This window comes from Entelurus aequoreus, linkage group LG15, assembly GCF_033978785.1.
Source record: "Entelurus aequoreus isolate RoL-2023_Sb linkage group LG15, RoL_Eaeq_v1.1, whole genome shotgun sequence".
In the NCBI taxonomy this organism is placed as follows: domain Eukaryota; kingdom Metazoa; phylum Chordata; class Actinopteri; order Syngnathiformes; family Syngnathidae; genus Entelurus; species Entelurus aequoreus.
The window spans coordinates 52,483,520-52,510,206 of record NC_084745.1 but is presented as its reverse complement, the minus strand read 5'-3'; the positions used below and the strand labels follow the sequence as shown (position 1 = coordinate 52,510,206).

Genomic DNA, 26,687 nt, shown 5'->3' with positions numbered 1-26,687 from the left:
ATATTAGACACTGGTGTCGATTTTTACGCATTAAAACACCAAGTACAAGTAGAACGTGTGGGAGAGGATGCAACGGGCGGTCAGATACGGAATGAACGACCCATTTTTCAGGAGAGTCAACTATGGAGTTCCACAGACAACAGTCGTATGCCCACTTTCTACCACTTGATTCCCCTTCGGGGCGATGGACGGCTGAGTAGCGCTTATACAGCAGCAGCCGGCCTCCATAGCCCCCTCTGTTGCAAGTTTTGTTGATTCTATGTAGCATGTTTATGTGTTATGTGCTAGGGCTATGAGTTTTTTTCCCTTGGCCTCAGTCTGGACCCCCTCCCAGGAGTCTAGCCTTTGACTGAATATTTTTTTACTCTCCCATCCCCTCCCCAGCATTTACCGGTTTCTCACCTTTTCGGCGATCCTGTTCTGTCTCCCTGTAATGTTTGTCTGATCTTGAATGGGACTGTGCTGAAAATCTCAATTCCCCCTCGGGGGTTAATAAAGTACTTTCTGATTCCGATTTGCTCAATTCCACTGACATGTTTTCCCACATACAGGACTTAATTTTAGCTTTTCACTTCACTTGGATACAATTTGTTGAATGTTCTCTTCTAACAACCAATGAATGATGTATTTTAGAGCTAGGCAATATGGGAAAAATAATGTCATTTTTTTTTATATCAGTTGATGTCGACATGTATCACAATATAACTGAAATCACTATTTTTCTAGTGTTTAAACGTTACAAATAAGTCAATGTGAAGACAATAAACCAGGGGTGTCAAACGTACGGCCCGCAAAATGAGCTGCAATTTTTTTCAATGAAACTGCTGTTCCAAATGTGTCCACCGGATGTCACAATAGCAATACCAGTGTTGATTGATCGATTGATTGAGACTTTTATTAGTAGTTTGCACAGTGAAGTACATATTCCGTACAACAGACCACCAAATGGTAACACCCGAATAAGTTTTTCAACTTGTTTAAGTCGGGGTCCACTTAAATTGATTCATGATACAGATATATACTATCAGATATCAGATAACCCACGTCACACTGTTTGAAGATGACGTGCCAGCTGATTTTAAGCACACTCTGGACTGGCTGCCGCTAATCCAATCAGCGCAGGTTCGCGCAATCAGCTGCTCCCGTTTTAGCTGGTGGCAGACTGATGCTCTGGCGACGCACAATACTTTTTTTTTTTATTGTAAATTATCCACAAAACGGTAAGATTCAAAGACTTAAGTCAATGTGACCATCACCTTTTTACTTAGAGTTCCGTGCAGCGCTCGCTACTGGTAGAATGCACGATGCGCACCCTGAACTTCATTGTAAAAAATGTGTGTTTCTACATTTGTTGTTTATTTTATTTTATGCTTAAATATACTATGTTCACATTGGTTAAGTTTCCAGTTATGTACCTTGATTTCGGCTATGATAATTGCTTTATATTATAATTGTAACATCTGATTGGTGATAAATGAATGTGTTGTGGCAGTTGTGGATGTCACCAATGCGACGGTTTGAGGAAACACTTCTTTAATGAACTGCCAACATGAAAACCCTAAAACAGGCTTATAGTTTAATGGCTAAGTTCATTGCGTTCTTGCTGGGGTTTTCACCAATATTTTCCTCAGAATTTTCAACTCCAGGTGTTTTGCCAAGAGGATTATTTGTAATATGAACATTTTCAGAATGTGCTTGTTCTATTTTTGGCCAAAGTAAGACAAAGAAAACAATTTTGAAGTTATTATGCCATGATTTCACCAGTCCGGCCCGGGTGGGAATAGATTTTCCTCCATGCGGCCCCTGAGCTAAAACGACTTTGACACCCCTGCATTAGAAGGTTATTTTTGATTGAAATATATATCTTTTTGTCAGGGATTGGCAGATGTACTGAACAACACAACTATTTCATGCTCCATGTAGAGTCTCTTACTGAATAATATTTACACACAATGCCAATATCATCTTACAAATGCCATTTTGCCTGGACTGCGCCTTCTCAACGTGAGCCATGTTGTCGTTTTTAGCGCTTCCATAAGGAGTCTACTGGCAGATACAAGTTAGAACTATACTTTGTATTAGAAACGGCAACAGCGGAGGATGCACGTGCATGTACGAGCCAGCCTGCCCCAAAACAAGAGGAGCGAGAAAAAGAAGGAGCGTATCGACTACAACGGCAAACTCGCACAAAGATCTTTGGGTAGATATCTACCATATATGGAGATATCCGCTGACAAAAAGGCCTTATAGATCCTTAGTAGTCCATAAATGTTTAATATTTTGTTAGATTTGCTGAAATCTGTTCTTATTTTGGTTAGGGTTACAAAAAATCATTATAAAATCACAAGAAAATGCAATGTAATGGAAAAAATAAACCCTGAATTGCACTTGTTTTGGAATTTTGCCTATTGTCCACAATCATTATGAAAGACATGACAACGGATGGATTTTCTTTTAATGCATTCTAAATATTCAACCTAAATGAAGTCCAAGGGATCGCCTCTATTTCGCCCATAAAACCCAATAAATAACCATTCAAAAAGCACCAATCGTACTCGATTTACATTTTGTGACTTGAATATTAACACGCATTAGTGATATTGTTATTATAAGCGCTAACGCAGACCAACTATTGTGTTTTCATGTTGCACGATTGAACCAAGAAAAATTCCTAGTTTGTGAACCCGTTCTCAAACAATGGCAATAAAACTATTCTGATTCTGATTCTATTGCGCTGTGATCACAACCACTTCCCGATGTTCACATCATCGAGTGGTCTGCTGCTTCCTCGCTTCCTTTAAATGTATTTTAGATCATAAAAAATGCCTCTCACCTGGACAGAAGAAGTCTGAATAGGTATTCCGACAAGTTGGTACACTTTGACAGCCATTTAGGACCCGGAAATGGCCAGAACGATACGAAAAGACGCTTATTTTGCCATATTTGTCGATATTTTTTTCATCTCCGAACCCTACTGTGCTACTATTTGTCTGCACATTGGCGGCAACGCTGTCCAGTTCAGCTTTTGCATTTAACGACGCTCCAAAGAGACGGCGGCGGTCTTAGTGTAACCCTGTCGGCAAGACGGGACGATACATCACTGGCAGTAAAAACACAAGCCTCCTTGGTAGAGGTAAATAAAGCTTTGTGGCTTAATGGGAGTTCCTAAATCTGATCTCAGCTCAAGGGCATCGGCCATCACGGGGGCCAGTATCAATCAGCCAGGACAAGGGCAGCTGTCATCTGCGTTGGCTGCCTTACTTATCAACAGATAGAGCCTTGATGGAGTCTGAACACGGCGAATCGGATGGAAGGATGTTGAGGGGGCTAAACACAAAAAGCTCAACTGACTGACTGAGACTATACTATACTATACTATACTATACTATATATGAGAAATGTATTCTATTTCTATATAAAGTGGTAATCTATCTTTTTATCTTTATGTTAATCCATAATAATGCAGAGGTACATAACTGTCCTCAAACTGTGGCCAGGTGTGTTTATTTACTCAACTGTTGACACTACCAGGCGTTTATTAGGGTTAAGGCAATTATCATTATTTCCATTTATGCATCATAATGATTTATTTAAGATTTTATCCATTTTCACAGCTAAAAAGACTGTAGACGTGTGTATTAAATTATGTATTATAATAAATATAATAGAGTGGAACATTGATTCACTCATTGTACTAACTTTCCGATTTACAAACCACGGACCAAATAAAAACATGCTTTGGTGTGCGAACGTTTCATCCACTCATTGTGTTCCTGCAGTGCAGCCATTTTGTGCCCGGCAGCACATCCATTGTGGACAGCCTGATTGATTTAGTCAGCACGGCAGTGTTGTTGTAAAATGTGCTAAGGGCTACTTTGTGTACTTTTTGAGTGTTTTTAAAACTGCGTCTGGTTTTGCTAGCTCAATATGAGTCCGAATACAACAATGGACAAACGATGTGTAATTTGAAATATTTGGGAAGTATCCACATTATCCTAACCTTCGCCAGGCTGGACAGCATTAACCGTGTAGTTACAGGTCCATGGTTTAATAGTATTGTTGATTTTCTATCTATCCTTCCAGTCAGGGGTTTATTTCTTTTGTTTCTATATGCAGTTAAGCATGATGCTATCACGTTAGCTCGTAGCTAAAGTGCTTCACCGATGTATTGTCATGGAGATAAAAGTCACTGTGAATGTCCATTTCGCGTTCTCGACTCTCATTTTCAAGAGGATATAGTATCCGAGGTGGTTTAAAATACAAATCCGTGATCCACAATATAAAAAGGAGAGAGTGTGGAATCCAATGAGCCAGCTTGTACCTAATTTACGGTCAGAGCAAAAAAAGATATGTCTTTCACTGCATTCTAGTCCGTCACTCTCACGTTCCTCATCCACGAATCTTTCATCCTCGCTCAAATTAATGGGGTAAACGTCGCTTTCTCGGTCCGAATCGCTCTAGCTGCGTTGAAAACAATAGGAAAATATGAGGAAGCGAACAACCGACTACGTCACGCTACTTCCGGTAGGGGCAAGGCTTTTTTTTTTATCAGCGAGCAAAAGTTGCGAACTTTATCGTCGATGTTCTCTACTAAATCCTTTCAGCAAAAATATGGCAATATCGCGAAATGATCAAGTATGACACATAAAATGGATCTGCTGTCCCCGTTTAAATTTAAAAAATTCATTTCAGTAGGCCTTTAACATTGCAACACATGCCAATACGGCCGGGTTAGATCAGTAAAGTGCAATTTTAAATTTCCCGGGAAATATCGGGCTGAAAACGTCTCGGTATGATGACGTTTGCGCGTGACGTCACGGATTGTGGCAGACATTTTGGAACAGCACGGTGGTCAGCTTAAGTCGTCTGTTTTCATCGCAAAATTCCACAGTATTCTGGACATCTGTGTTGGTGAATCTTTCGCAATTTGTTTAATGAACAATGGAGACAGCAAAGAAGAAAGCTGTAGGTGGGATCGGTGTATTAGCGGATGGCTGCAGCAACACAACCAGGAGGACTTTGACTTGGATAGCAGACGCGCTACCGTGAGTACAGCTTTGGCTTCCAAACATTTGATCGCTTGCCCGTACGTGCGTGCCGCTATGTGCATGTCACGTACGTAACTTTGGGGAAATATATGTGCTGTATGAACTTTACGAAAGCCACAACGCTGTCCGCCGCCGCGCCGCTGTCCTCACCGGTGTTTGGGTTGACTTCCTCCATCTCCGGGCCGCCGACCGCACCGATGATCGTCGTGAAGTCCTCCGTTGCGCCGTCGATCGCTGGAACGCAGGTGAGCACGGGTGGTGATGAGCAGATGAGGGCTGGCGTAGGTGGAGAGTTTTTAGCATAGCTCTGTCGAGGTCCCATAGCTAAGTTAGCTTCAATGGCGTCGTTAGCAACAGCATTGCTAGGCTTCGCCAGGCGGGACAGCATTAACCGTGTGGTTACAGGTCCAGGGTTCAGTTCAGTGTCTCCTGATAGTAGAAGTAATAGTAGTATTGTTGATCTTCGGTCTACCCTTCCAGTCAGGGGCATGTTTCTTCTGTTTCTATCCGCAGTTAAGCACGATGCTATCACGTTAGCTCCGTAGCTAAAGTGTTTCGCCGATGTATTGTCGTGGAGATAAAAGTCACTGTGAATGTCCATTCCGCGTTCTCGACTCTCATTTTCAAGAGGATATAGTATCCGAGGTGGTTTAAAATACAAATCCGTGATCCACAATAGAAAAAGGAGAAAGTGTGGAATCCAATGAGCCCTTGTACCTAAGTTACGGTCAGTGCGAAAAAAAGATACATCCTGGCGTCCTGCACTGCACTCTAATCCTTCACTCTCACTTTCCTCATCCACAAATCTTTCATCCTCGCTCAAATTAATGGGGTAATCGTCGCTTTCTCGGTCCGAATCGCTCTCGCTGCTGGTGGGAATAATTGTAAACAATGTGCAGATGTGAGGCGCTCCACAACCTGTGACGTCACGCTACTTCCGGTACAGGCAAGGCTTTTTTTTTATCAGCGACCAAAAGTTGCGAACTTTATCGTCGATGTTCTCTACTAAATCCTTTCAGCAAAAATATGGCAATATCGCGAAATGATCAAGTATGACACATAGAATGGGCCTGCTATCCCCGTTTAAATAAGACAATTTCATTTCAGTAGGCCTTTAAATGTAATTTAGAAAATGTTGCAATGTTGACTAATAAAACTGTCTTGCTCAAAACATAATATTGAATCAAAATCAATGTTATTATGAATTATTGACCTATCCAAGGTTCCCATTACCTCACATCAAATATTACACTAAGAAAAATATTTTTGGTGGAAGATTTTGAAAATTTGGTAAATAAATAACCAAAAAATGTATATTTTGTTGTTTTCTTACTGTACCGAAAATGAACCGAACCGTGACCTCTAAACCGAGGTACGTACCGAACCGAAATTTTTGTGTACCGTTACACCCCTAGTAAATAGAGAACATATTTTACAGGCGCTGTAAAAGTGCTGATGGTGAAGCGTTTCCACTGTAAAGCCATTTGGAAGATCAGGTTTAAAGGCCTACTGAAAGCCACTACTACCGACCACGCAGTCTGATAGTTTATATATCAATGATGAAATCTTAACATTGCAACAAATGCCAATACGGCCGGGTTAACTTATAAAGTGACATTTTAAATTTCCCGCGAAACTTCCGGTTGAAAACGTCTATGTAGTATGACGTATGCGCGTGACGTCAATGGTTGAAACGGAAGTATTCGGACACCATTGTATCCAATACAAAAAGCTCTGTTTTCATCTCAAAATTCCACAGTATTCTGGACATCTGTGTTGGTGAATCTTTTGCAATTTGTTTAATGAACAATGAAGACTGCAAAGAAGAAAGCTGTAGGTGGGATCGGTGTATTAGCGGCTGGCTGCAGCAACACAACCAGGAGGACTTTGACTTGGATAGCAGACGCGCTATCCGACGCTAACCGCCGACCGCATCGGTGATCGGGTGAAGTCCTTCGTCGCTCCGTCGATCGCTGGAACGCAGGTGAGCACGGGTGTTGATGAGCAGATGAGGGCTGGCTGGCGTAGGTGGATAGCTAATGTTTTTAGCATAGCTCTGTGAGGTCCCGTAGCTAAGTTAGCTTCAATGGCGTCGTTAGCAACAGCATTGTTAAGCTTCGCCAGGCTGGAAAGCATTAACCGTGTAGTTACATGTCCATGGTTTAATAGTATTGTTGATTTTCTGTCTATCCTTCCAGTGAGGGGTTTATTTCTTTTGTTTCTATCTGCAGTTAAGCCCGATGCTATCACGTTAGCTCCGTAGCTAAAGTGCTTCGACGATGTATTGTCGTGGAGATAAAAGTCACTGTGAATGTCCATTCCGCGTTCTCGACTCTCATTTTCAAGAGGATATAGTATCCGAGGTGGTTTAAAATACAAATCCGTGATCCACAATAAAAAAAGGAGAAAGTGTGGAATCCAATGAGCCAGCTTGTACCTAAGTTACGTTCAGAGCGAAAAAAGATACGTCCTGCACTGCACTCTAGTCCTTAACGCTCACGTTCCTCATCCACAAATCTTTCATCCTCGCTCAAATTGATGAAGTAATCGTCGCTTTCTCGGTCCGAATCGCTCTCGCTGCTGGTGGAATGGGGAAATGTGAGGAGCCTTTCAACCTGTGACGTCACGCTACTTCCGGTACAGGCAAGGCTTTTTTTTATCAGCGACCAAAAGTTGCGAACTTTATCGTCGATGTTCTCTACTAAATCCTTTCAGCAAAAATATGGCAATATCGCGAAATGATCAAGTATGACACATGGAATGGATCTGCTATCCCCGTTTAAATAAAAAAAATTCATTTCAGTAGGCCTTTAAAGCAGCAATATTATGTGTGTTTAATAATTCGTATCTGTCAACTATTCATACGTACCTTTCGGATATTTATAGACTTCTTACTGAATGCAAAAGTGGCGTAGAACTCGAAGAACTCACTCAGCAGTTGCTCTGGGACAAAGAGAAAGAAAGGCGACATCGGCATGAGTGCGCATGAATCCTCACCGTCTAACCGCGCTCATCTCCTCACCAAGTGTCTCGGTGCTATTCTGGAGCTGTATCTTCTCCACGTCGCTGACAAATGTGCAGTCGTTGCCCTCGATCACGCTCCTATCCGCGGGACCTTGCAAGCGGGGACACGAGGTAAATGGCTCGGTCTTTAAACGTCTATAATGGTTATAAACGAGGCACTGATAGATGGAGCCCATGCGGGAGAAGGGGTGGGGGTGAAAAAATGTAAAAGAGGGCACAGGTCTCGTCTGTTCTGGACTGCCCTAGTTTGCAGTCACCTTCACCATGTTGAGGCTGTGTGTGTCCAAAAGAGGCTCTGGGTCATCGACCTTCCAGGAGTGATGGCTCTTTTATTGTCCTGTAAGCACTCTGTGTGATAGAGACTGCCCTAAACGGAGAAGAGGTGGCTGGTGTGTTGGTGACAGTGTGTGTGTGTCTGGTCTGATTGCTTTTGGAGGGCAATTATCAAGCAACCAAGGTGACGGGGAGCGAGGGAAGAGGAAAAACAGCTCACTGCAGTCTGCTGTGGTGGTGTGTGGCCACACTAGCAAACATACACTGTATGTAGTAAAAAAATGTTTTTTTTAAATGCACGTAATTGTGGTACCTGCGAGTTCCCGCAGGTGGTTCAGAGTGGGGATGACGGCGGGGCGTCTCTGCTGCAGGAAGAACAGCACCATGACGGTGAGGGAGAAGTTGGTGATCCAGGCCCCGGGGATGTTGCTGGTCACGCCGTGAGCCCGGGCCCAGAAGCGTATGCTGAACACCAGCTGACGCACCCGAGGGTCCAGCTGGCCGTAGAGGTAGAGCAGCTCAGAGCTCTTCATCGCCACCCTGTGGAGAACGGGGCCACATCACAGTTATGGCTGCCTTAAAGGCCCACTGAAATGATTTTTTTTTTTTTAAACGGGGATAGCAGATCTATTCTATGTGTCATACTTGATCATTTCGCGATATTGCCATATTTTTGCTGAAAGGATTTAGTAGAGAACAACGACGATAAAGACCGCAACTTTTGGTATCTGACCAAAAAAAAGCCTTGCCCCTACCGGAAGTAGCGTGACGTAGTCAGTTGTACATTTCCGCAAAGTTCCCTATTGTTTACAGTGATGGCGGCCAGAAGTGAGAGCGATTCGGACCGAGAAAGCGACGATTTCCCCATTAATTTGAGCGAGGATGAAAGATTTGTGGATGAGGAAAGTAAAAGTGAAGGACTAGTGGGGAGTGGAAGCGATTCAGATAGGGAAGATGCTGTGAGAGGCGGGTGGGACCTGATATTCAGCTGGGAATGACTACAACAGTAAATAAACACAAGACATATATATACTCTATTAGCCACAACACAACCAGCCCAAAGGACCGTTCACCTAACCCAAGGTTCATAAAGCTTATATATTTACCCAAAGTTACGTACATGACACGCACGTACGGGCAAGCGATCAAATGTTTGGAAGCGCGCGGGTGGGACCTGATATTCAGCTGGGAATGACTACAACAGTAAATAAACACAAGACATATATATACTCTATTAGTCACAACACAACCAGGCTTATATTTAATATGCCAACAAATTAATCCCGCATAAAAACACCTAGGTGTTTGTTATGCTAGCTCCTAGCTATAGCTAGGAGCTAGTATACTAGCTCCCGTCCATATAACCCACCAATACAATTCAAACACCTGCACAACACACACAATCACTCAGCCCAAAGGACCGTTCACCTAACCCAAGGTTCATAAAGCTTATATATTTAACCAAAGTTACGTACGTGACACGCACGTACGGGCAAGCGATCAAATGTTTGGAAGCGCAGCTGCGTACTCACGGTACCGCGTCTGCTTATCCAAATCAAAGTAATCCTGGTAAGAGTCTGTGTTGTCCCAGTTCTCTACAGGCGTCTGTGTATCGAAGTCAAAGTCCTCCTGGTAAGAGTCTCTGTTGTCCGAGTTCTTCCATCTTGACTGCATCTTTCGGGAATGTAAACAATGAAACACCGGCTGTGTTGTGTTGCTGACTTCCCTCGCAAAATACTCCGCTTCGCACCGACAACTTTCTTCTTTGCTTGCTCAGCTTCTTTCTCCATAATGCAATGAACAAATTGCAACAGATTCACCAACACAGATGTCCAGAATACTGTGGAATAATGACATGAAAACAGAGCTATTTCGTATTGGCTTCAATGGGGGAGCCATACCTCTGTTTCACTGGCTACGTCACGCGCATACGTCATATCCAAAGGAGTTTTCAACCGGAAGTTTAGCGGGAAATTTAAAATGTCACTTTATAAGTTAACCCGGCCGTATTGGCATGTGTTGCAATGTTAAGATTTCATCATTGATATATAAACTATCAGACTCTGTGGTCGGTAGTAGTGGCTTTCAGTAGGCCTTTAACAGGGGCAAGGTAACGCAAGCTTATAACCCCAATTCTTGAGACTTTGCACTGGCTCCCTGTTCATTTTAGAATTGATTTTAAAATCTTGCGGTTTGCTTTTAAAGCTTTACATGGACTGGCACATCATTATATCGCGGACCTCATCCAAATTTACACTCCTGCGCGCGCTCTGAGGTCCGAGAGCCAGCTCCAGCTCGTGGTGCCCAAGACCAGACTTAAAACCAGGGGAGAGAGGGCCTTCTCTGTGGTCGGTCCTAAGCTCTGGAACACTCTGCCCCTCCATGTTCCAACTGCTCCCACAGTGGAGTGTTTTAAGTCTCGTCTTAAGACCCACTTTTATTATCTGGCTTCTAACACTACAGTGTTTCCCACACATTTATTTATTTGTGTCAGCCCGCCACAAATAAAAAAATAAAACTTTTTTTTTTTTTTTAATTAAAAAATATATATATATATATTTTTTTTTGTCCTTTCCAGCTTCTCAGGCAAATCATATAGTTGATGTAGATGCCCATATCGGCTGTTCAGATTTACTTTACAAAAGAGAAGTGTAGGATACTTCTCTTGTTGCCTTATTTGTATTTGACTTTATTAAATGTATTTATATTAGAAACACAACATGTGTATATAACAAAGGGTGCAAAGTCTGCAGGCAGTAGGACACACATGGTTAAGTGTAGGGAGTAAAACTGATGGCAGTCTAAAGTTCAAGATTTTTGGAGCTGTTTGTTCAGTGGATCAGATGTTTGATGAAGCTCTGTTTCTATCGACCACCACTACTGTTTTCTGTTTATTTGTTACTGACTGTGGCAGGACACCTCTGCCTCTGTTTCACTTTATGTTGCTGGTAAATAATATGGTTGTAGTAGTAGGCTAAAGTTAAATTATTTAGTATGCACTAATTAAAGGGACAGAGCTTTATGAGACATTTTAGCTTTTATAAGATGTATTTTTTGTAAGAACCACTATTAATAAATATATTTCAGTGAATAACTTATTGTTGAAATCTGTATATAAATATGTACATAAAGTGTTGTAATTATATTGTAAAATGGATGGATGGACGTTTAAAACAAAACTGTTATGATTAATTAGTGAGTATACATTTTTGAGCCTTTTTAGAGAAAATCATATCATTGTAGTAAATTATGCAAATTGCCAGATGATGTCATGGTGACCACGCCCATAGCCACGCCCCCACCGCCAGGGGTATCTTGGCAGTTTATGGGAAACACTGCACTGCGTGAGTTGTGTGGTCCTCTGTGGTTTTAAATTTAGATTTGTATTTATCGTTTTAATTGGTTTTACCCTTTAAAATCGTTTTAATCATATTTATTTTTATATTGTTTTCATATTGGTTTTATATTTATTTATTTTTTGTTTTTATTCAGTCATTGGCGGAGCTAAGGATAATATTTGAATATTGTTTTTAATATTGTTGTGCAGCACTTTGGAAACACTTTTGTTGTTTAAATGTGCTATATAAATAAATAAAGTGAAGCCTTAGAGTATATATAAATGTGTGTGTGTGTGTGTGACAACAAATGCAGTCGATTGTACTTTTTTCTTCTGTATACAGTACAGGCCAAAATTTTGGACACACCTTCTCCTCATTCAATGCATTTTCTTTATTTTCATGACTATTTACATTGTAGATTGTCACATCAACACTGACTGTTGACTGACATGTGGAATTACATACTTAACAAAAAAAGGTGAAATAACGGAAAACATGTTTTATATTCGTTTCTTCAAAATAGCCACCCTTTGCTCTGATTACTGCTTTGCACACTCTTGGCATTCTCTCCATGAGCTTCAAGAGGTAGTCGCCTGAAATGGTTTTCACTTCACAGGTGTCATAGTTTTGATGCCTTCAGTGACAATCTACAATGTAAATAGTCATGAAAATAAAGAAAACGCCTTGAATGAGAAGGTGTGTCCAAACTTTTGGCCGGTATTGTTTATACAAATTACCTTGCTTTAAAATCATAAATCAGGGCGACGAGCAAATATTGAAGTAATATTTTCAACAAAATATTTTTACGACTATTTACATTGTAGATTGTCACTGAAGGCATCAAAACTATGAATGAACACAACAACAAAAAGGTGAAATAACTAAAAACATGTTTTGTATATTTAATTTTTTCAAAATAGCCACCCTTTGCGCACTCTTGGCATTCTCTCGATGAGCTTCAAGCACACCTGTGAAGTGAAAACCCTTTCAGGTGACTACCTCTTGAAGCTCATGGAGAGAATGCCAAGAGTGCGCAAAGCAGTAATCAGAGCAAAGGGTGGCTATTCTGAAGAAACTAGAAGATAAAACATGTTTTCAGTTATTTCACCTTTTTTTGTGAAGTGCATAACTCCACATGTGTTCATTCATAGTTTCGATGTGACAATCTACAATGTAAATAGTCATGAAAATAAAGAAAACGCGTTGAATGAGGAGAAAGTTTGTCCAAACTTTTGTCCTGTACTGTGTATTTTGTTTTATTTATGTTTATTAGCATCAAACCATTGCTTTAGAATTATAATTTAAAATCAATACTTAAGTTAAAAATAGTGAAGTATATTTATATAGCGCTTTTCTCTAGTGACTCAAAGCGCTTCACATAGTAAAACCCAATATCTAAGTTACATTTGAAACAGTGTGGGTGGCACTGGGAGCAGGTGGGTAAAGTGATGGCGGAAGCGGGGATCGAACCTGGAACCCTCAAGTTGCTGGCACGGCCACTCTACCAACCGAGCTATGCCGCCCAAATAGAATTACAATACTATTTACTACAGGGGTGTCCAAAGTGCGGCCCGCAGCTAATTGTTTACCGGCCCGCCACACATTCTGCAAAAACTGCAAAATTGATAATATTGCAAAAATTTTAAAAAACCTTTAAAAAAAAGTGGAATGAGGTGAAATCTAACAAGAAAAAGTTGCAATGTTGACACAAAGCTGCTATGCAGGCTGTTTTTTTTCTTTTGTCTTTGTTTCTTTTTTCTTTTTTTTGCCATTGCTAAAAAAAAAAAAAAAAGACTAAAAATCTATGTTATAATGAATTATACCTTATAAAATATAACTTTAAAATGTTTTATGTGGAAAAAATATTGCATATATTGTGTGGTTGCCATAGAAAAACATCAAAGTTTTATTTGACGTAAAAGCATAATACAAACAAAATAATAGTTCAAACGCAAAATTGACAGATATATCTGAAGTTGATCTCGTAATTTAAGTGTTAAAAGTAAAAAAAAACTAATAAAAATGTATCACTTTATGAGTGGGGGACCTTTTGGATCCCAAATATATTTAGTAGGATTTTATTTATCTTTTCACTGTGATTACTCAAAAATATTAAATAATTAAACTCAATGGTGTCCTGCATTATTGATCTTTTCGGGCTCTAATTACTAAATACTGCATATTTCAGTTTTACTATAAAAAATAAAGTTGTCTTTGACAGAAAAGGCATAAAACCTTCTTTTTTTTTTACTTTATATCAACCTCAAGTTGATATAGAGATTTACTGTAAGCGTTAAATTAAAAATAATAATAATAATATGACTTATTTTTAACAGTTTAATGACTGAGACCCTTTATTGATATTTTAGGGCTCTAATTACTAAATACTGCATATTTCAGTTTTACTATAAAAAACAAAGTTGTCTTTGACAGAAAAGGCATAAAACCTTTTTTTTTCTTTTTTTACTTTATATCAACCTCAAGTTGATATAGAGATTTACTGTAAGCGTTAAATTAAAAATAATAATAATAATATGACTTATTTTTAACAGTTTAATGACTGAGACCCTTTATGGTCCCCGGTAGCCCTGGGGCCGTACTTATCAAGCTTCTTAGAGTGCCATTTTACACTTAAGTCCTGAGAATTTGCGAAATTTAGTCCTACTCTCAAACTTAAGAATAAAAGCTATTTATCAACGTTCTTAAGTCTAAGAATCACTCCTACTCTCCACGATATTTAAGAGACCTTCAGAGGTGTCCTAAGTGGTTAGGAGTTGCCAGCAGGGGATGGCACTGAGGCGAGAGAGACGTGCGCGAACGTTCAGGGAACGGAACAATGTTTTTTTTAATTTTGATGACGAGCAGCTGATCAAACGGTATCGTTTAGACAGAGCGGATATTATTTTTGTCACAGATTTAATACTTTTCGATTCCTTGTTGATTTCTGCATGTGGCTGCAGTGGGCTAATATATAAAGAGCCACCCACACCAGTTTCAAATTAGTTGCCTAATTAATGAATAGGAAATAAAATGTTATGACAGTAGCGTATGTGTGTGGCCGTGAGGTGAGTGACGTCAGTGAGTGTGTGGGCGAGAGAAGAGAGGGAGCGGTAGCGTGAGTGCCGGCGGGGACTAGTTTGTTTTGTATTATTTTGTAGTTTATTGTCAAAATATACACTCCCATTGTCCACTTAAATATTTCCAAGATATTTCTTTATTCTTAGACAACGGATTCCCTTCCGTGATTGGTCATTTCTACGGACACAGAAATGACGTCACCTAAAATTGCGTTTACGGCACATAGTAATGTCGTAATTCAGCTCTGAGTGTGACACTTAAGATTCAGTCCTACACTTCGCTGAAAGTGTGAGTAAGACGCTTGATAACTAACTTTTAAGTGCAGCTTTCAGCGAAGAATTTATTTACTCTTAAGTCAACTCTTAGCAGACTTCTTAGGAGTAATTCTAAGAAGCTTGATAAGTACGGCCCCTAAAGGTTAAAAGAAAAAAAAAATACATATATTTTGTTAAGGTTTGAAAATGAAAAATATCAAAATGGCCCCCGCATGCTTACATTTTTCCGTGTGCGGCCCTCAGTGGAAAAAGTTTGGACACCCCTGATTTACAATAATACATATAGTATTAAATAATGTGTTACATTATATAATACTATTTCATGTTTGTTACGTAGAGGTATGTCAGATGTCATTGAAAGTAACATTTACAATCACCACTAGAGAGCAGACTTTACTTTGTCACTCAATGTTTTCCAGTAAGCAGCCACTTCCTGTTGACACACATACAGTATATGCCGCAGACAGGAAACAGCGTTGCCCTAACAGATCTCCAGCCCCGATTAGAGAAAAGTCCCCCCCCCCCACCACACATACACACACCACAAATCTGCACAACAAGCACTTTGCACACATCTTGGACTGCAACCCCCCCGCTCTCGGCTGGGTTTCTCTCAGGGTTTTTTTTTTTACAACGCCACCACAGTCAAAACTAGCCCTTTCTATGAAGGAAGAACTCACAGTTGACCTTTTGCGAGAACCGGCGTTATGAATGAGTCTGTGGGAGGAAAAAAAAAAAGGCAGATACCTGTTGTTGGCGGTGAGGTCACACTGAAAACCCGACGGCTGATGCGAGAAACGGACCAGAGGGCATCGGGCGTTCAGGATCTTATGCACGCCGACACAGCCGGGTCCGAACTGGTCCAAGCATTCGCCTATGACGGACAGGATGCTCTGCGTCACCGTGCGTTCCGAGTCGGCCCGCTTCATCTGGTACTCCAGGGTCAAGGCGGACTTCGGCTGCACAGTCAACAAGATGTTTAACATTATTTACTGGGGTTGATTTGAATCAATCAATCAATGTTTATTTATATAGCCCTAAATCACGAGTGTCTCAAAGGGCTGCACAAGCCAAAACGACATCCTCTGTTCAGATCCCACATCAGGGAAAGGAAAAACTCAACCCAGTGGGATGACAATGAGAAACCTTGGAGAGGACCGCAGATGTGGGTAGACCCCCCCTCTAGGGCGACCGGTGCAATGGACGTCGAGTGGATCTAGCATAATATTGTGAAAGTCCAGTCCATAGTGGATCTAACATAATAGTGAGAGTCCAGTCCATAGTGGATCTAACATAATAGTAAGAGTCCAGTCCATAGTGGATCTAACATAATAGTAAGAGTCCAGTCCATAGTGGATCTAACATAGTAGTGTGAGAGTCCAGTCCATAGTGGATCTAACATAATAGTAAGAGTCCAGTCCATAGTGGATTTAACATAATAGTGAGAGTCCAGTCCATAGTGGATCTAACATAATAGTAAAGAGTCCAGTCCATAGTGGATCTAACATAATATTAAGAGTCCAGTCCATAGTGGATCTAACATAATAGTGTGAGAGTCCAGTCCATAGTGGATCTAACATAATAGTAAGAGTCCAGTCCATAGTGGATCTAACATAATAGTGAGAGTTCAGTCCATAGTGGATCTAACATAATAGTGAGAGTCCAGTCCATAGTGGATCTAACATAATAGTGAGAGTTCAGTCCATAGTGGATCTAACATAATAGTGAGAGTCCAGTCTATAGTGGATCTAACATAATAGTGAGAGTCCAGTCCATAGTGGATCTAACATAATAGTGAGAGAGTCTAGTCCATAGTGGATCTAACATAATAGTGAGAGTCCAGTCCATAGTGGATCTAACATAATAGTGAGAGAGTCCAGTCCATAGTGGATCTAACATAATAGTGAGAGTCCAGTCCATAGTGGATCTCACATAATAGTGTGAGAGTCCAGGCCATAGTGGATCTAACATAATAGTAAGAGTCCAGTCCATAGTGGGGCCAGCAGGAGACCATCCCGAGCGGAGACAGGTCAGCAGCCCAGAGATGTCCCCAACCGATACACAGGCGAGCGGTCCACCCCGGGTCCCGACTCTGGACAGCCAGCACTTCATCCGTGGCCACCGAACCGGTGCCCTCCCCTCCACAAGGGAGAGGGGGGTAGAGCAGAAAAGAAACGTCAGATCAACTGGTCTAAAAAGGGGGGGTCTATTTAAAGGCTAGATTATACAAATGAGTTTTAAGATGGGACTTAAATGCTTCTACTGAGGTAGCATCTCTAACTGTTACCGGGATGGCATTCCATAGTACTGGAGCCCCAATAGAAAACGCTCTATAGCCCGCAGACTTTTTTTGGGCTCTGGGAATCACTAATAAGCCGGAGTTCTTTGAATGCAGATTTCTTGCCGGGACATATGGTACAATACAATCAGCAAGATAGGCAGGAGCTAGACCGTGTAGTATTTTATACGTAAGTAGTAAAACCTTAAAGTCACATATTAAGTGCACAGGAAGCCAGTGCAGGTGAGCCAGTATAGGTAAATATATATACTGTATGTATATAAATGTATATATGTCCTGGGCATGACGTTACAGTGCATCCGGCAGTGGAGGCTCCTCTATGGGGTCTTGGGGCACTAGGAGGTTAACCCCTTTACTACTGTTACCCCAGGTGGCCCTTGGCAAAACGCCTAGTACCTGACTGCCCCCTAGCCAGGGATACGGTGAAGACCTCAACGGCGGAGCAGGCGGAAGACGGTAGATTTAAGAACTACCACAACGGCGGATGAAGGCTGCAGCAGAAAAGGGTCCCCAGTCGTCGTGGACTCTATGCCACTGGACCCTGACCCGATTCTGTCAAGGATGGTGTGGTGACTGTCTGTGCACCAGTCTCCCCAGGTTAAACTAAGTCCCGCACAGGCATCCTCCATAAAAGGGATACACCCCTACCAGGAGGATCGTCATACTCGCTTCGAGTGACCGCCAATGATGAAAGGTACATACAGTATAGGCGTAATATGATCAAACTTTCTTGTTCTTGTCAAAAGTCAACTGTAGTCTTTTAATGCTAGACATAGGGAGACCCGAAAATAATACGTTATAGATTTAGATTTTATATATAGAGTTTGGATGCCTTCAGTGACAATCTACAATGTGAAGTGAATTAGTGAATTATATTTATATAGCGCTTTTCTCAAGTGACTCAAAGCGCTTTACATAGTGAAACCCAATATCGAAGTTACATTTAAGCCAGTGTGGGTGGCACTGGGAGCAGGTGGGTAAAGTGTCGTGCCCAAGGACACAACGGCAGTGACTAGGATGGCGGAAGCGGGAATCGAACCCGGAACCCTCAAGTTGCTGGCACGGCCACTCTACCAACCGAGCTGTGCCGCCCCAATGTAAATAGTCATGAAAATACGGAAAACACATTGAATGAGAAGGTGTGTCCAAACTTTTGGCCTGTACTGTTTATACCAGGGGTCGGCAACCTTTACTACTCAAAGAGCCATTTTGGAAAGTTTCACAAATTAAAAAAAACAATGGGAGCCACAAAATTTTTTTGATAATTTAAAATGAAAAACACCACATACAAAGCTTAAATTGCTTTGCGCTATGTTAACCAGGGGTCTCTGACACACGCACCGGCACGCATCTTAATATGGAAATTTAATGTTAGTGCGGCCCGCGACTTTTAATTGAATGGTGCTCGATAGCGTATTTCTTGCCAACCCTCTCAATTTTCCGGGAGACTCCCAAATTTCAGGACGTGCTGGCACTGCTTTTAGCGCCCTCTACAGCCTGCCCAAACAGCGTACCTGCTTGGCCACATGTTGAATGCAGCTTTTGCTTGCTCACGTAAGTGACAGCAAGGCATACTTGTTCAACAGCCACACAGCTTACACTGACGGTAGCCGTACAAAAACAACTTTAACACTGTTACGTTACAAATATGTGCCACACTTTGAACCCACACCAAAAAAGAATGACAAACACATTTCTGGAGAACATCTGCACTGTAACACAACATAAACACAACACAACAAATCCCCAGAATCCCATGCAGCCCTAACTCTTCCGCTCAACCGACGCACGGTTGAGTATACTGGGAAAACCGGGAGGGTCGGCAAGTATGCAGCTGAGCCGCATCAGAGTGGTCAAAGAGCCGCATGCGGCTCCGGAGCCGCGGGTTGCCGACCCCTGGTTTATACAAATGAACTTGCTTTAAAATCATAAATCCGGGTGATGAGCAAATATTTAAGTAATATTTTCAACAAAATATTTTTATGACTATTTACATTGTAGATTGTCACTGAAGGCATCAAAACAATGAATGAACACAACAAAAAAAATGTGAAATAACTGAAAACATGTTTTATATATTTAGGTTCTTCAAAATAGCCACCCTTTGCACACTCTTGGCATTCTTCACAGGTGTCATAGCTTTGATGCCTTCAGTGACAAGCTACAATGTCTTGAAAATAAAGAAAACGCCATGAAATGAGAAGGTGCGTCCAAACTTTTGGCCTGTACTGTAAGTCAGCAGACAAGAGTAACTGTTGTAGCTAGAGATGTCCGATAACATCGGACTGCCGATATTATCGGCCGATAAATGCTTTAAAATGTAATATCCGAAATGATCGGTATCGGTTTCAAAAAAGTAAAATGTATGACCTTTTTAAAACGCCGCTGTGTACACGGACGTAGGGAGAAGTACAGAGCGCCAATAAACCTTAAAGGCACTGCCTTTGCGTGCCGGCCCAGTCACATAATATCTACAGCTTTTCACGCACACAAGTGAATTCAAGGCGTACTTGGTCAACAGCCATACAGGTCACACTGAGGGTGGCCGTATAAACAACTTTAACACTGTTACAAATATGCGCCACACTGTGAACCCACACCAAACAAGAATGACAAACACATTTCGGGAGAACATCCGCACCGTAACACAACGTAAACACAACAAGACAAATACCGAGAACCCCTTGCAGCACTAACTCTTCACCCTGCTACCCTCTAGCCCGCCCCAACCTCCTCATGCTCTCTCAGGGAGAGCATGTCCCAAATTCCAAGCTGCTGTTTTGAGGCATGTTTAAAAAAAATAATGCACTTTGTGACTTCAATAATAAATATGGCAGAGCCATGTTGGCATTTTTTTCCCCATAACTTGAGTTGATTTATTTTGGAAAACCTTGTTACATTGTTTAATGCATCCAGCGGGGCATCACAACACAATTAGGCATAATAATGTGTTCATTCCACCACTGTATATATCGGTATCGGTTGATATCGGAATCGGTAATTAAGAGTTGGACAATCTCGGAATATCTGCAAAAAAGCCATTATCGGACATCTCTAGTTGTAACCAGTACCGTATTTTTCGGAGTATAAGTCGCAGTTTTTTTTCATAGTTTGGCCGGTGGTGCGACTTATACTCAGGAGCGACTTATGTGTGAAATGATTAACACATTAGCGTAAAATATCAAATAATATTATTGATCTCATTCACGTAAGAGACTAGACGTATAAGATTTCATGGGATTTAGCGATTAGGAGTGACAGATTGTTCGGTAAACGTGTAGCATGTTCTATATGTTATAGTTATTTGAATGACTCTTACCATAATATGTTACGTTAACATACCAGGCACCTTCTCGGTTGGTTATTTATGCCTCATATAACGTACACTTATTCAGCCTTATTTATTTTAAATTGCCTTTCAAATGTCTATTCTTGGTGTTAGCTTTTATCAAATACATTTCCCCAAAAAATGCGACTTATATGTTTTTTTCCTTCTTTATTATGCATTTTCGGCCGGTGCGACTTATACTCCGGAGCGACTTATACTCCGAAAAATACGTTAACTTTGTTTTGAAAAGGTTTTTCGTACCAAATATTATTTTGCAAGAATCGCTTCGAAACCGGGAGTCCTCGTGATATCCCAGTGTTTCCCACACATTCATTTATTTGTGGCGGCCCGCCACGAAAGAATTACGTCCGCCACAAATAATTTTTTTTTTTTTTTTTTTTTTTTTTTTGTCCTGTCCAGCTTCTCAGGCAAATCATATAGTTGATGTAGATGCCCATATCGGCTGTTCAGATTTACTTTACAAAAGAGAAGTGTAGGATACTTCTCTTGTTGCCTTATTTGTATTTGACCACTACTGTTTTCTGTTTATTTGTTACTGACTGTGGCAGGACACCTCTGCCTCTGTTTCACTTTATGTTGCTGGTAAATAATATGGTTGTAGTAGTAGGCTAAAGTTAAATTATTTAGTATGCACTAATTAAAGGGGCAGCGCTTTAAGAGACATTTTAGCTTTTATATTTTAAAAGATATATTTTTTATAAGAACCACAATTAATAAATATATTTCAGTGAATAACTTATTGTTCAAATCTGTATATAAATATGTACATAAAGTGTTGTAATTATATTGTAAAATGGATGGACGTTTAAAACAAAACTGTTATTAATTAGTAAGTATACATTTTTTGAGCCTTTTTAGAGAAAATCATATCATTGCAGTAAATTATGCAAACTACTCGATGATGTCATGGTGACCACGCCCATAGCCACGCCCCCACCGCCACAGGTATCTTGGCAGTTTATGGGAAACACTGTATCCCCGACCCTCGTCATTACCGTCTTTAAATTCCTTCCGCTGATGTTGTCCAGGTCCAGAAACATATCCAAATCACAGCCCAGCTTCCCGAAGCCATTTACCGACGATCCAAACGGCTGGATGGAGCATTCTGGGAAATAGGCAGCGGCGATGTCTTTCAGCAGGGAGCAGACGAGAAAGCGCAGGTGGCTGTTCTCCTCGGTGAGCTGGCAGGCTTCCGTCAAGCGGATGATCTGCTGGTCTATCTGAGGGTAAATGGAAAGATGAACCAACGTGTCTGGATCGTTCTGGAACATTTCACAAAAGGCAACAACTTACGCTCTCCTCTAAGCAAAGCTTTTGCATGAGATTGTTGATGGGAATGGTGGTTTGCAGATGGTTATGTTGACTCCACGGCTGCTTGCTCAGTTCTGCCGAACCGAGACTTTTAAGTGACATTAGTCTTGATTTATAAGGCACCATGGACTCGTGGCCGTTATTAGGGATGCCGGCTCCTTCGAGTAACGAGGCGACACCTTCTCGGGACGCGAACTCCACCACCGCATACGTGCCCTGGGGGAAAACGCGGCGTTTGAGCTTCGGACTTTAAGCAACTCCCCTTTCCATTCAGAATTGTACTCACGTAGCTTTCGTACGTAAAGTACTTTTTTATATTGCCGTGTCTCGATAGGAACTTGATGATCTTGTTCTCGTTGACTGTGGGGGTGCAGCCGATGAGAACCGATCTCTCCGCCTGTTCTTGTCTCTGCGCCTGGATGGCATAAAAAGACAGACGTCCGCCCTCTGCCAGAAAAAGGAACGAAAAGTGCATTTACACTTTTGCTTTTAGAAAGAGACTCAACAATAAACACACTGCTGTTAGCACATACACACACTAAAAGTTCAGGTTAAAAGTACCAACGATTGTCACACACACACTATGTGTGGCGAAATTATTCTCTGCATTTGACCCGTCACCCTTGATCACCCCCTGGGAGGTGAGAGGAGCGCTGAGCAGCAGCGGTGGCCGCGCCCGGGAATCATTTTTGGTGATTTAACCCCCAATTCCAACCCTTGATGCTGAGTGCCAAGCAGGGAGGTAATGGCTCCCATTTTTATAGTCTTTGGTTAACACAGGTGGCTTACAAAAAAACAAAACCAGAGAAGTTGCCACGTTGTGTAAATGGTAAATAAAAACAGAATACAATGATTTGCAAATCCTTTTCAACTTATATTCAATTGAATAGACTGAAAATACAAGTTACTTTCCCTAAAAACAATTTGAAATGTGGACTCGTCAGACCACGGAACACTTTTCCACTTTGCATCAGTCCGTCTTAGATGAGCTCGGGCCCAGCGAAGAGTTTCTGGGTGTTGTTGATAAATGGCTCTGGCTTTGCATAGTAGAGCTTTAAAGGCCTACTGAAATGATTTTTTTTTTATTTAAACGGGAATAGCAGATCCATTCTATGTGTCATACTTGATCATTTCGCGATATTGCCATATTTTTGCTGAAAGGATTTAGTAGAGAAAATCGACGATAAAGTTCGCAACTTTTGCTCGCTGATAAAAAAAAAGCCTTGCCTGTAGCGGAAGTAGCGTGACGTCACAGGAGCTAGTATTCCTCACAATTCCCCGTTGTTTACAATGGAGCGAGAGAGATTCGGACCGAGAAAGTGATGATTACCCCATTAATTTGAGCGAGGATGAAAGATTCGTAGATGAGGAACGTTACAGTGAATGACTTGAGAGGCAGCGATGGACGTATCTTTTTTCGCTCTGACCGTAACTTAGGTACAAGCTGGCTCATTGGATTCCACACTCTCCTTTTTCTATTGTAGATCACAGATTTGTATTTTAAACCACCTGGGATACTATATCCTCTTGAAAATGACAGTCGAGAACGCGAAATGGACATTCAGTGCCTTTTATCTCCACGACTATACATCGGCGAAATGCTTTAGCTACGAGCTAACGTGATAGCATCTTGCTTTAACTGCATATAGAAACAAAAGAAATAAAGCCCTGACTGGAAGGATAGATAGAAAATCAACAATACTATTAAACCGTGGACATGTAAATACACAGTTAATGCTTTCCAGGCTGGCGAAGGTTAACAATGCTGTGCTAACGACGCCATTGAAGCTAACTTAGCAACCGGACTGCACAGAGCTATGCTAAAAACATTAGCTCTCCACCTACGTCAGCCAGCCCTCATTTGCTCATTTGCTCATCAACACCCGTGCTCACCTGCGTTCCAGCGATCGGCAGAAGGACGAAGGACTTCACCCGATGCGTTTGGCGGCCCGGAGACGTAGGAAGTCAAGGTGAGGTCGGCGGCTAGCGCGTCTGCTCTCCAACAAAGTCCTCCTGGTTGTGTTGCTGTAGTCCGCTGCTAATACACTGATCCCACCTACAACTGTCTTCTTCGCAGCCTTCATTGTTCATTAAAAAAATTGCAAAAGATGTCCAGAATACTGTGGAATTATGAAATGAAAACAGAGCTTTTTGCATACGTCATCATACCGCGATGTTTCAGCCGGATATTTCCCGGGAAGTTTTAAATGTCACTTTATAAGTTAACCCGGCCGTATTGGCATGTGTTGCAATGTTAAGATTTCATCATTGATATATAAACTATCAGACTGCGTGGTCGGTAGTAGTGGCTTTCAGTAGGCCTTTAACTTGCACTTAGAGATGTAGCGACCAACTGTAGTTACTGACAGTGGTTTTCTGAAGTGTTCCTGAGCCCATGTGGTGATGTCCTTTACACACTGATGTTTCTTTTTGATGCAGGGACCGAAGGTCCGTAATATCATCGCTTCTGTGCAGTGATTTCTCCAGATTTTCTGGACCTTTTGATGATATTACGGACAGTAAATGGTGAAATCCCTAAATTCCTTGCAATAGCTCGTCAAGAAATGTTCTTCTTAAACAACTTGCTCACGCATTTTTTCACAAAGTGGTGACCCTCGCCTCGTCCTTGTTTGTGAACGACTGAGCATTTCATGGAAGCTGCTAGCCTGTTCACCAACAAGTGTTTGATGAGCATTCCTCAACTTTCTCTGTCTTTTTTGCCACTTGTACCAGCTTTTTTGAAACATGCTGCAGGCATCAAATTCCAAATGAGCTAATATTTGCCAAAAATAACAAAGTTTTCCAGTTCGAACGTTGAATATCTTGTCTTTGCAGTGTATTCAATTGAATATAAGTTGAAAAGGATTTGCAAATCATTGTATTCTGTTTTTATTTACCATTTACACAACGTGACAACTTCACTGCTTTTGAAGTTTTGTAATTGCAAGCCTTTTTTTTTAATTCCGGACAATATCACAATTACGTAATTCACTAAGTAGTTCAGTTGTTATAATAATAATAAAAATAATTATAAAGTCAATATTTCGCATTTTAGAAGTGAAGGGACAAATATTGAGGTTAGCTAACTTGCTCTTTCAACTGTTTTTTAAACGCTAAGTTACCAACCGTTCTCTTCTTTCCTCGGTGGTTCGTTCCGGGCTGTAACGGCGACAGTTCCAACTCTCCTGCGAAGAAAGGCGTCCAGGTTCTTGAGACATTTGAAGAGGTTTCCCCTTCCCCGCGTATGTAACCTGTGCACGGCCGTGGAGGACGCCATGGTTGATGTCGGCAAAGAGGATGTGCGCATGCGTGTGACCCTTACTACGGTAGCCGAGAGGGGCAGTAATACGGTTTGTGTCATAAGTCGCCGGAAGCTACCCAAAAAAGACTTATTTGAACCTTTAGGAGTATTTTATATGGTTTATTTACATCCAGATTGTTTTTGTTTTGTTTAATTATCGATATTTTAGTTCTTTAACTTAATAACAGTAGAACTACTGTCTCTCGCACCCATTTTAGTGGCTGTTGAATTTTTTGGGAGTTCCACAAAAGCGAAAGTAGTTTTACTTTGGTTTATTTGTTTTTGGAATTTTATAAACCTGTATTTATAATATGCAACATTTACATAATAATCAAGACAAGTACAGAAATAGTACAAAACAGCGCCAGGGGGTTGTAAACTCAATAAAGTAACTAAAATAGAATGCAATATATACATACATATATATATATATATATATATATATATATATATATATATATATATATATATATATATATATATATATATATATATATATATATATATATATATATATATATATATATATATATATATATATATATATATATACACATATATTTTATATATATATATATATATATATATATATATATATATATATATATATATATATATATATATATATATATATATATATATATATATATATATATATATATATATATATATATATATATACACACACACATATTTTGCATTACATTTTTCTATATATATATTGTACTATATATATATATATATATATATATATATATATATATATATATATATATATATATATATATATATATATATATATATATATATATATATATATATATATATATATATGAAACAGCGCCAGGGGGTTGTAAACTCAATAAAGTAACTAAAATACAATGCAATATATATATATATATATTGTAAAGTAACTATTTTAGTTACTTTATTGAGTTTACAACCCTCTGGCACTGTTTTGTACTATTTCTGTACTTTTTTGATTATTATGTAAATGTTGCATATTATAAATAAAGGTTTATAAAATTCCAAAAATAATAAAATAAAAATAAAACTACTTTCGCTTTTGTGGAACTCCAAAAAAATTAACCACGACTAAATGGGTGCGAGAGGTAATTCAACATATATATAGAAAAATTTAATGCAATATATATATATATATATATATATATATATATATATATATATATATATATATATATATATATATATATATATATAGATAGAATGCTATATATTTATATAGCAATATATATATATATATATATATATATATATAAATTGATATATTGATATATATATATATATATATATATATATATATATATATATATATATATATATATATATATATATAATACAATATATATAAAATTCCAAAAATAATAAAA

General features: G+C 40.1%; 1 protein-coding gene across 1 annotated transcript in view; it reads right to left on the bottom strand.

Annotated features, from left to right (window-relative positions):
- LOC133630258 (poly(A) RNA polymerase, mitochondrial-like) overlaps positions 1-25,336 on the bottom strand; it is a 26,348-nt gene extending 1,012 nt beyond the window's left edge. The window contains exons 1-8 of the mRNA XM_062021734.1: positions 25,122-25,336; positions 22,282-22,442; positions 21,978-22,211; positions 21,680-21,904; positions 15,784-15,995; positions 8,659-8,885; positions 8,071-8,163; positions 7,918-7,991 (exon numbers count right to left, since the gene is read on the bottom strand). Coding sequence (XP_061877718.1) covers positions 7,918-7,991; positions 8,071-8,163; positions 8,659-8,885; positions 15,784-15,995; positions 21,680-21,904; positions 21,978-22,211; positions 22,282-22,442; positions 25,122-25,302 — 1,407 coding nt within the window. The 5' untranslated portion in view covers positions 25,303-25,336. The remainder of the gene's footprint in view (positions 1-7,917; positions 7,992-8,070; positions 8,164-8,658; positions 8,886-15,783; positions 15,996-21,679; positions 21,905-21,977; positions 22,212-22,281; positions 22,443-25,121) is intronic.
- Positions 25,337-26,687: the final 1,351 nt, after the last annotated feature.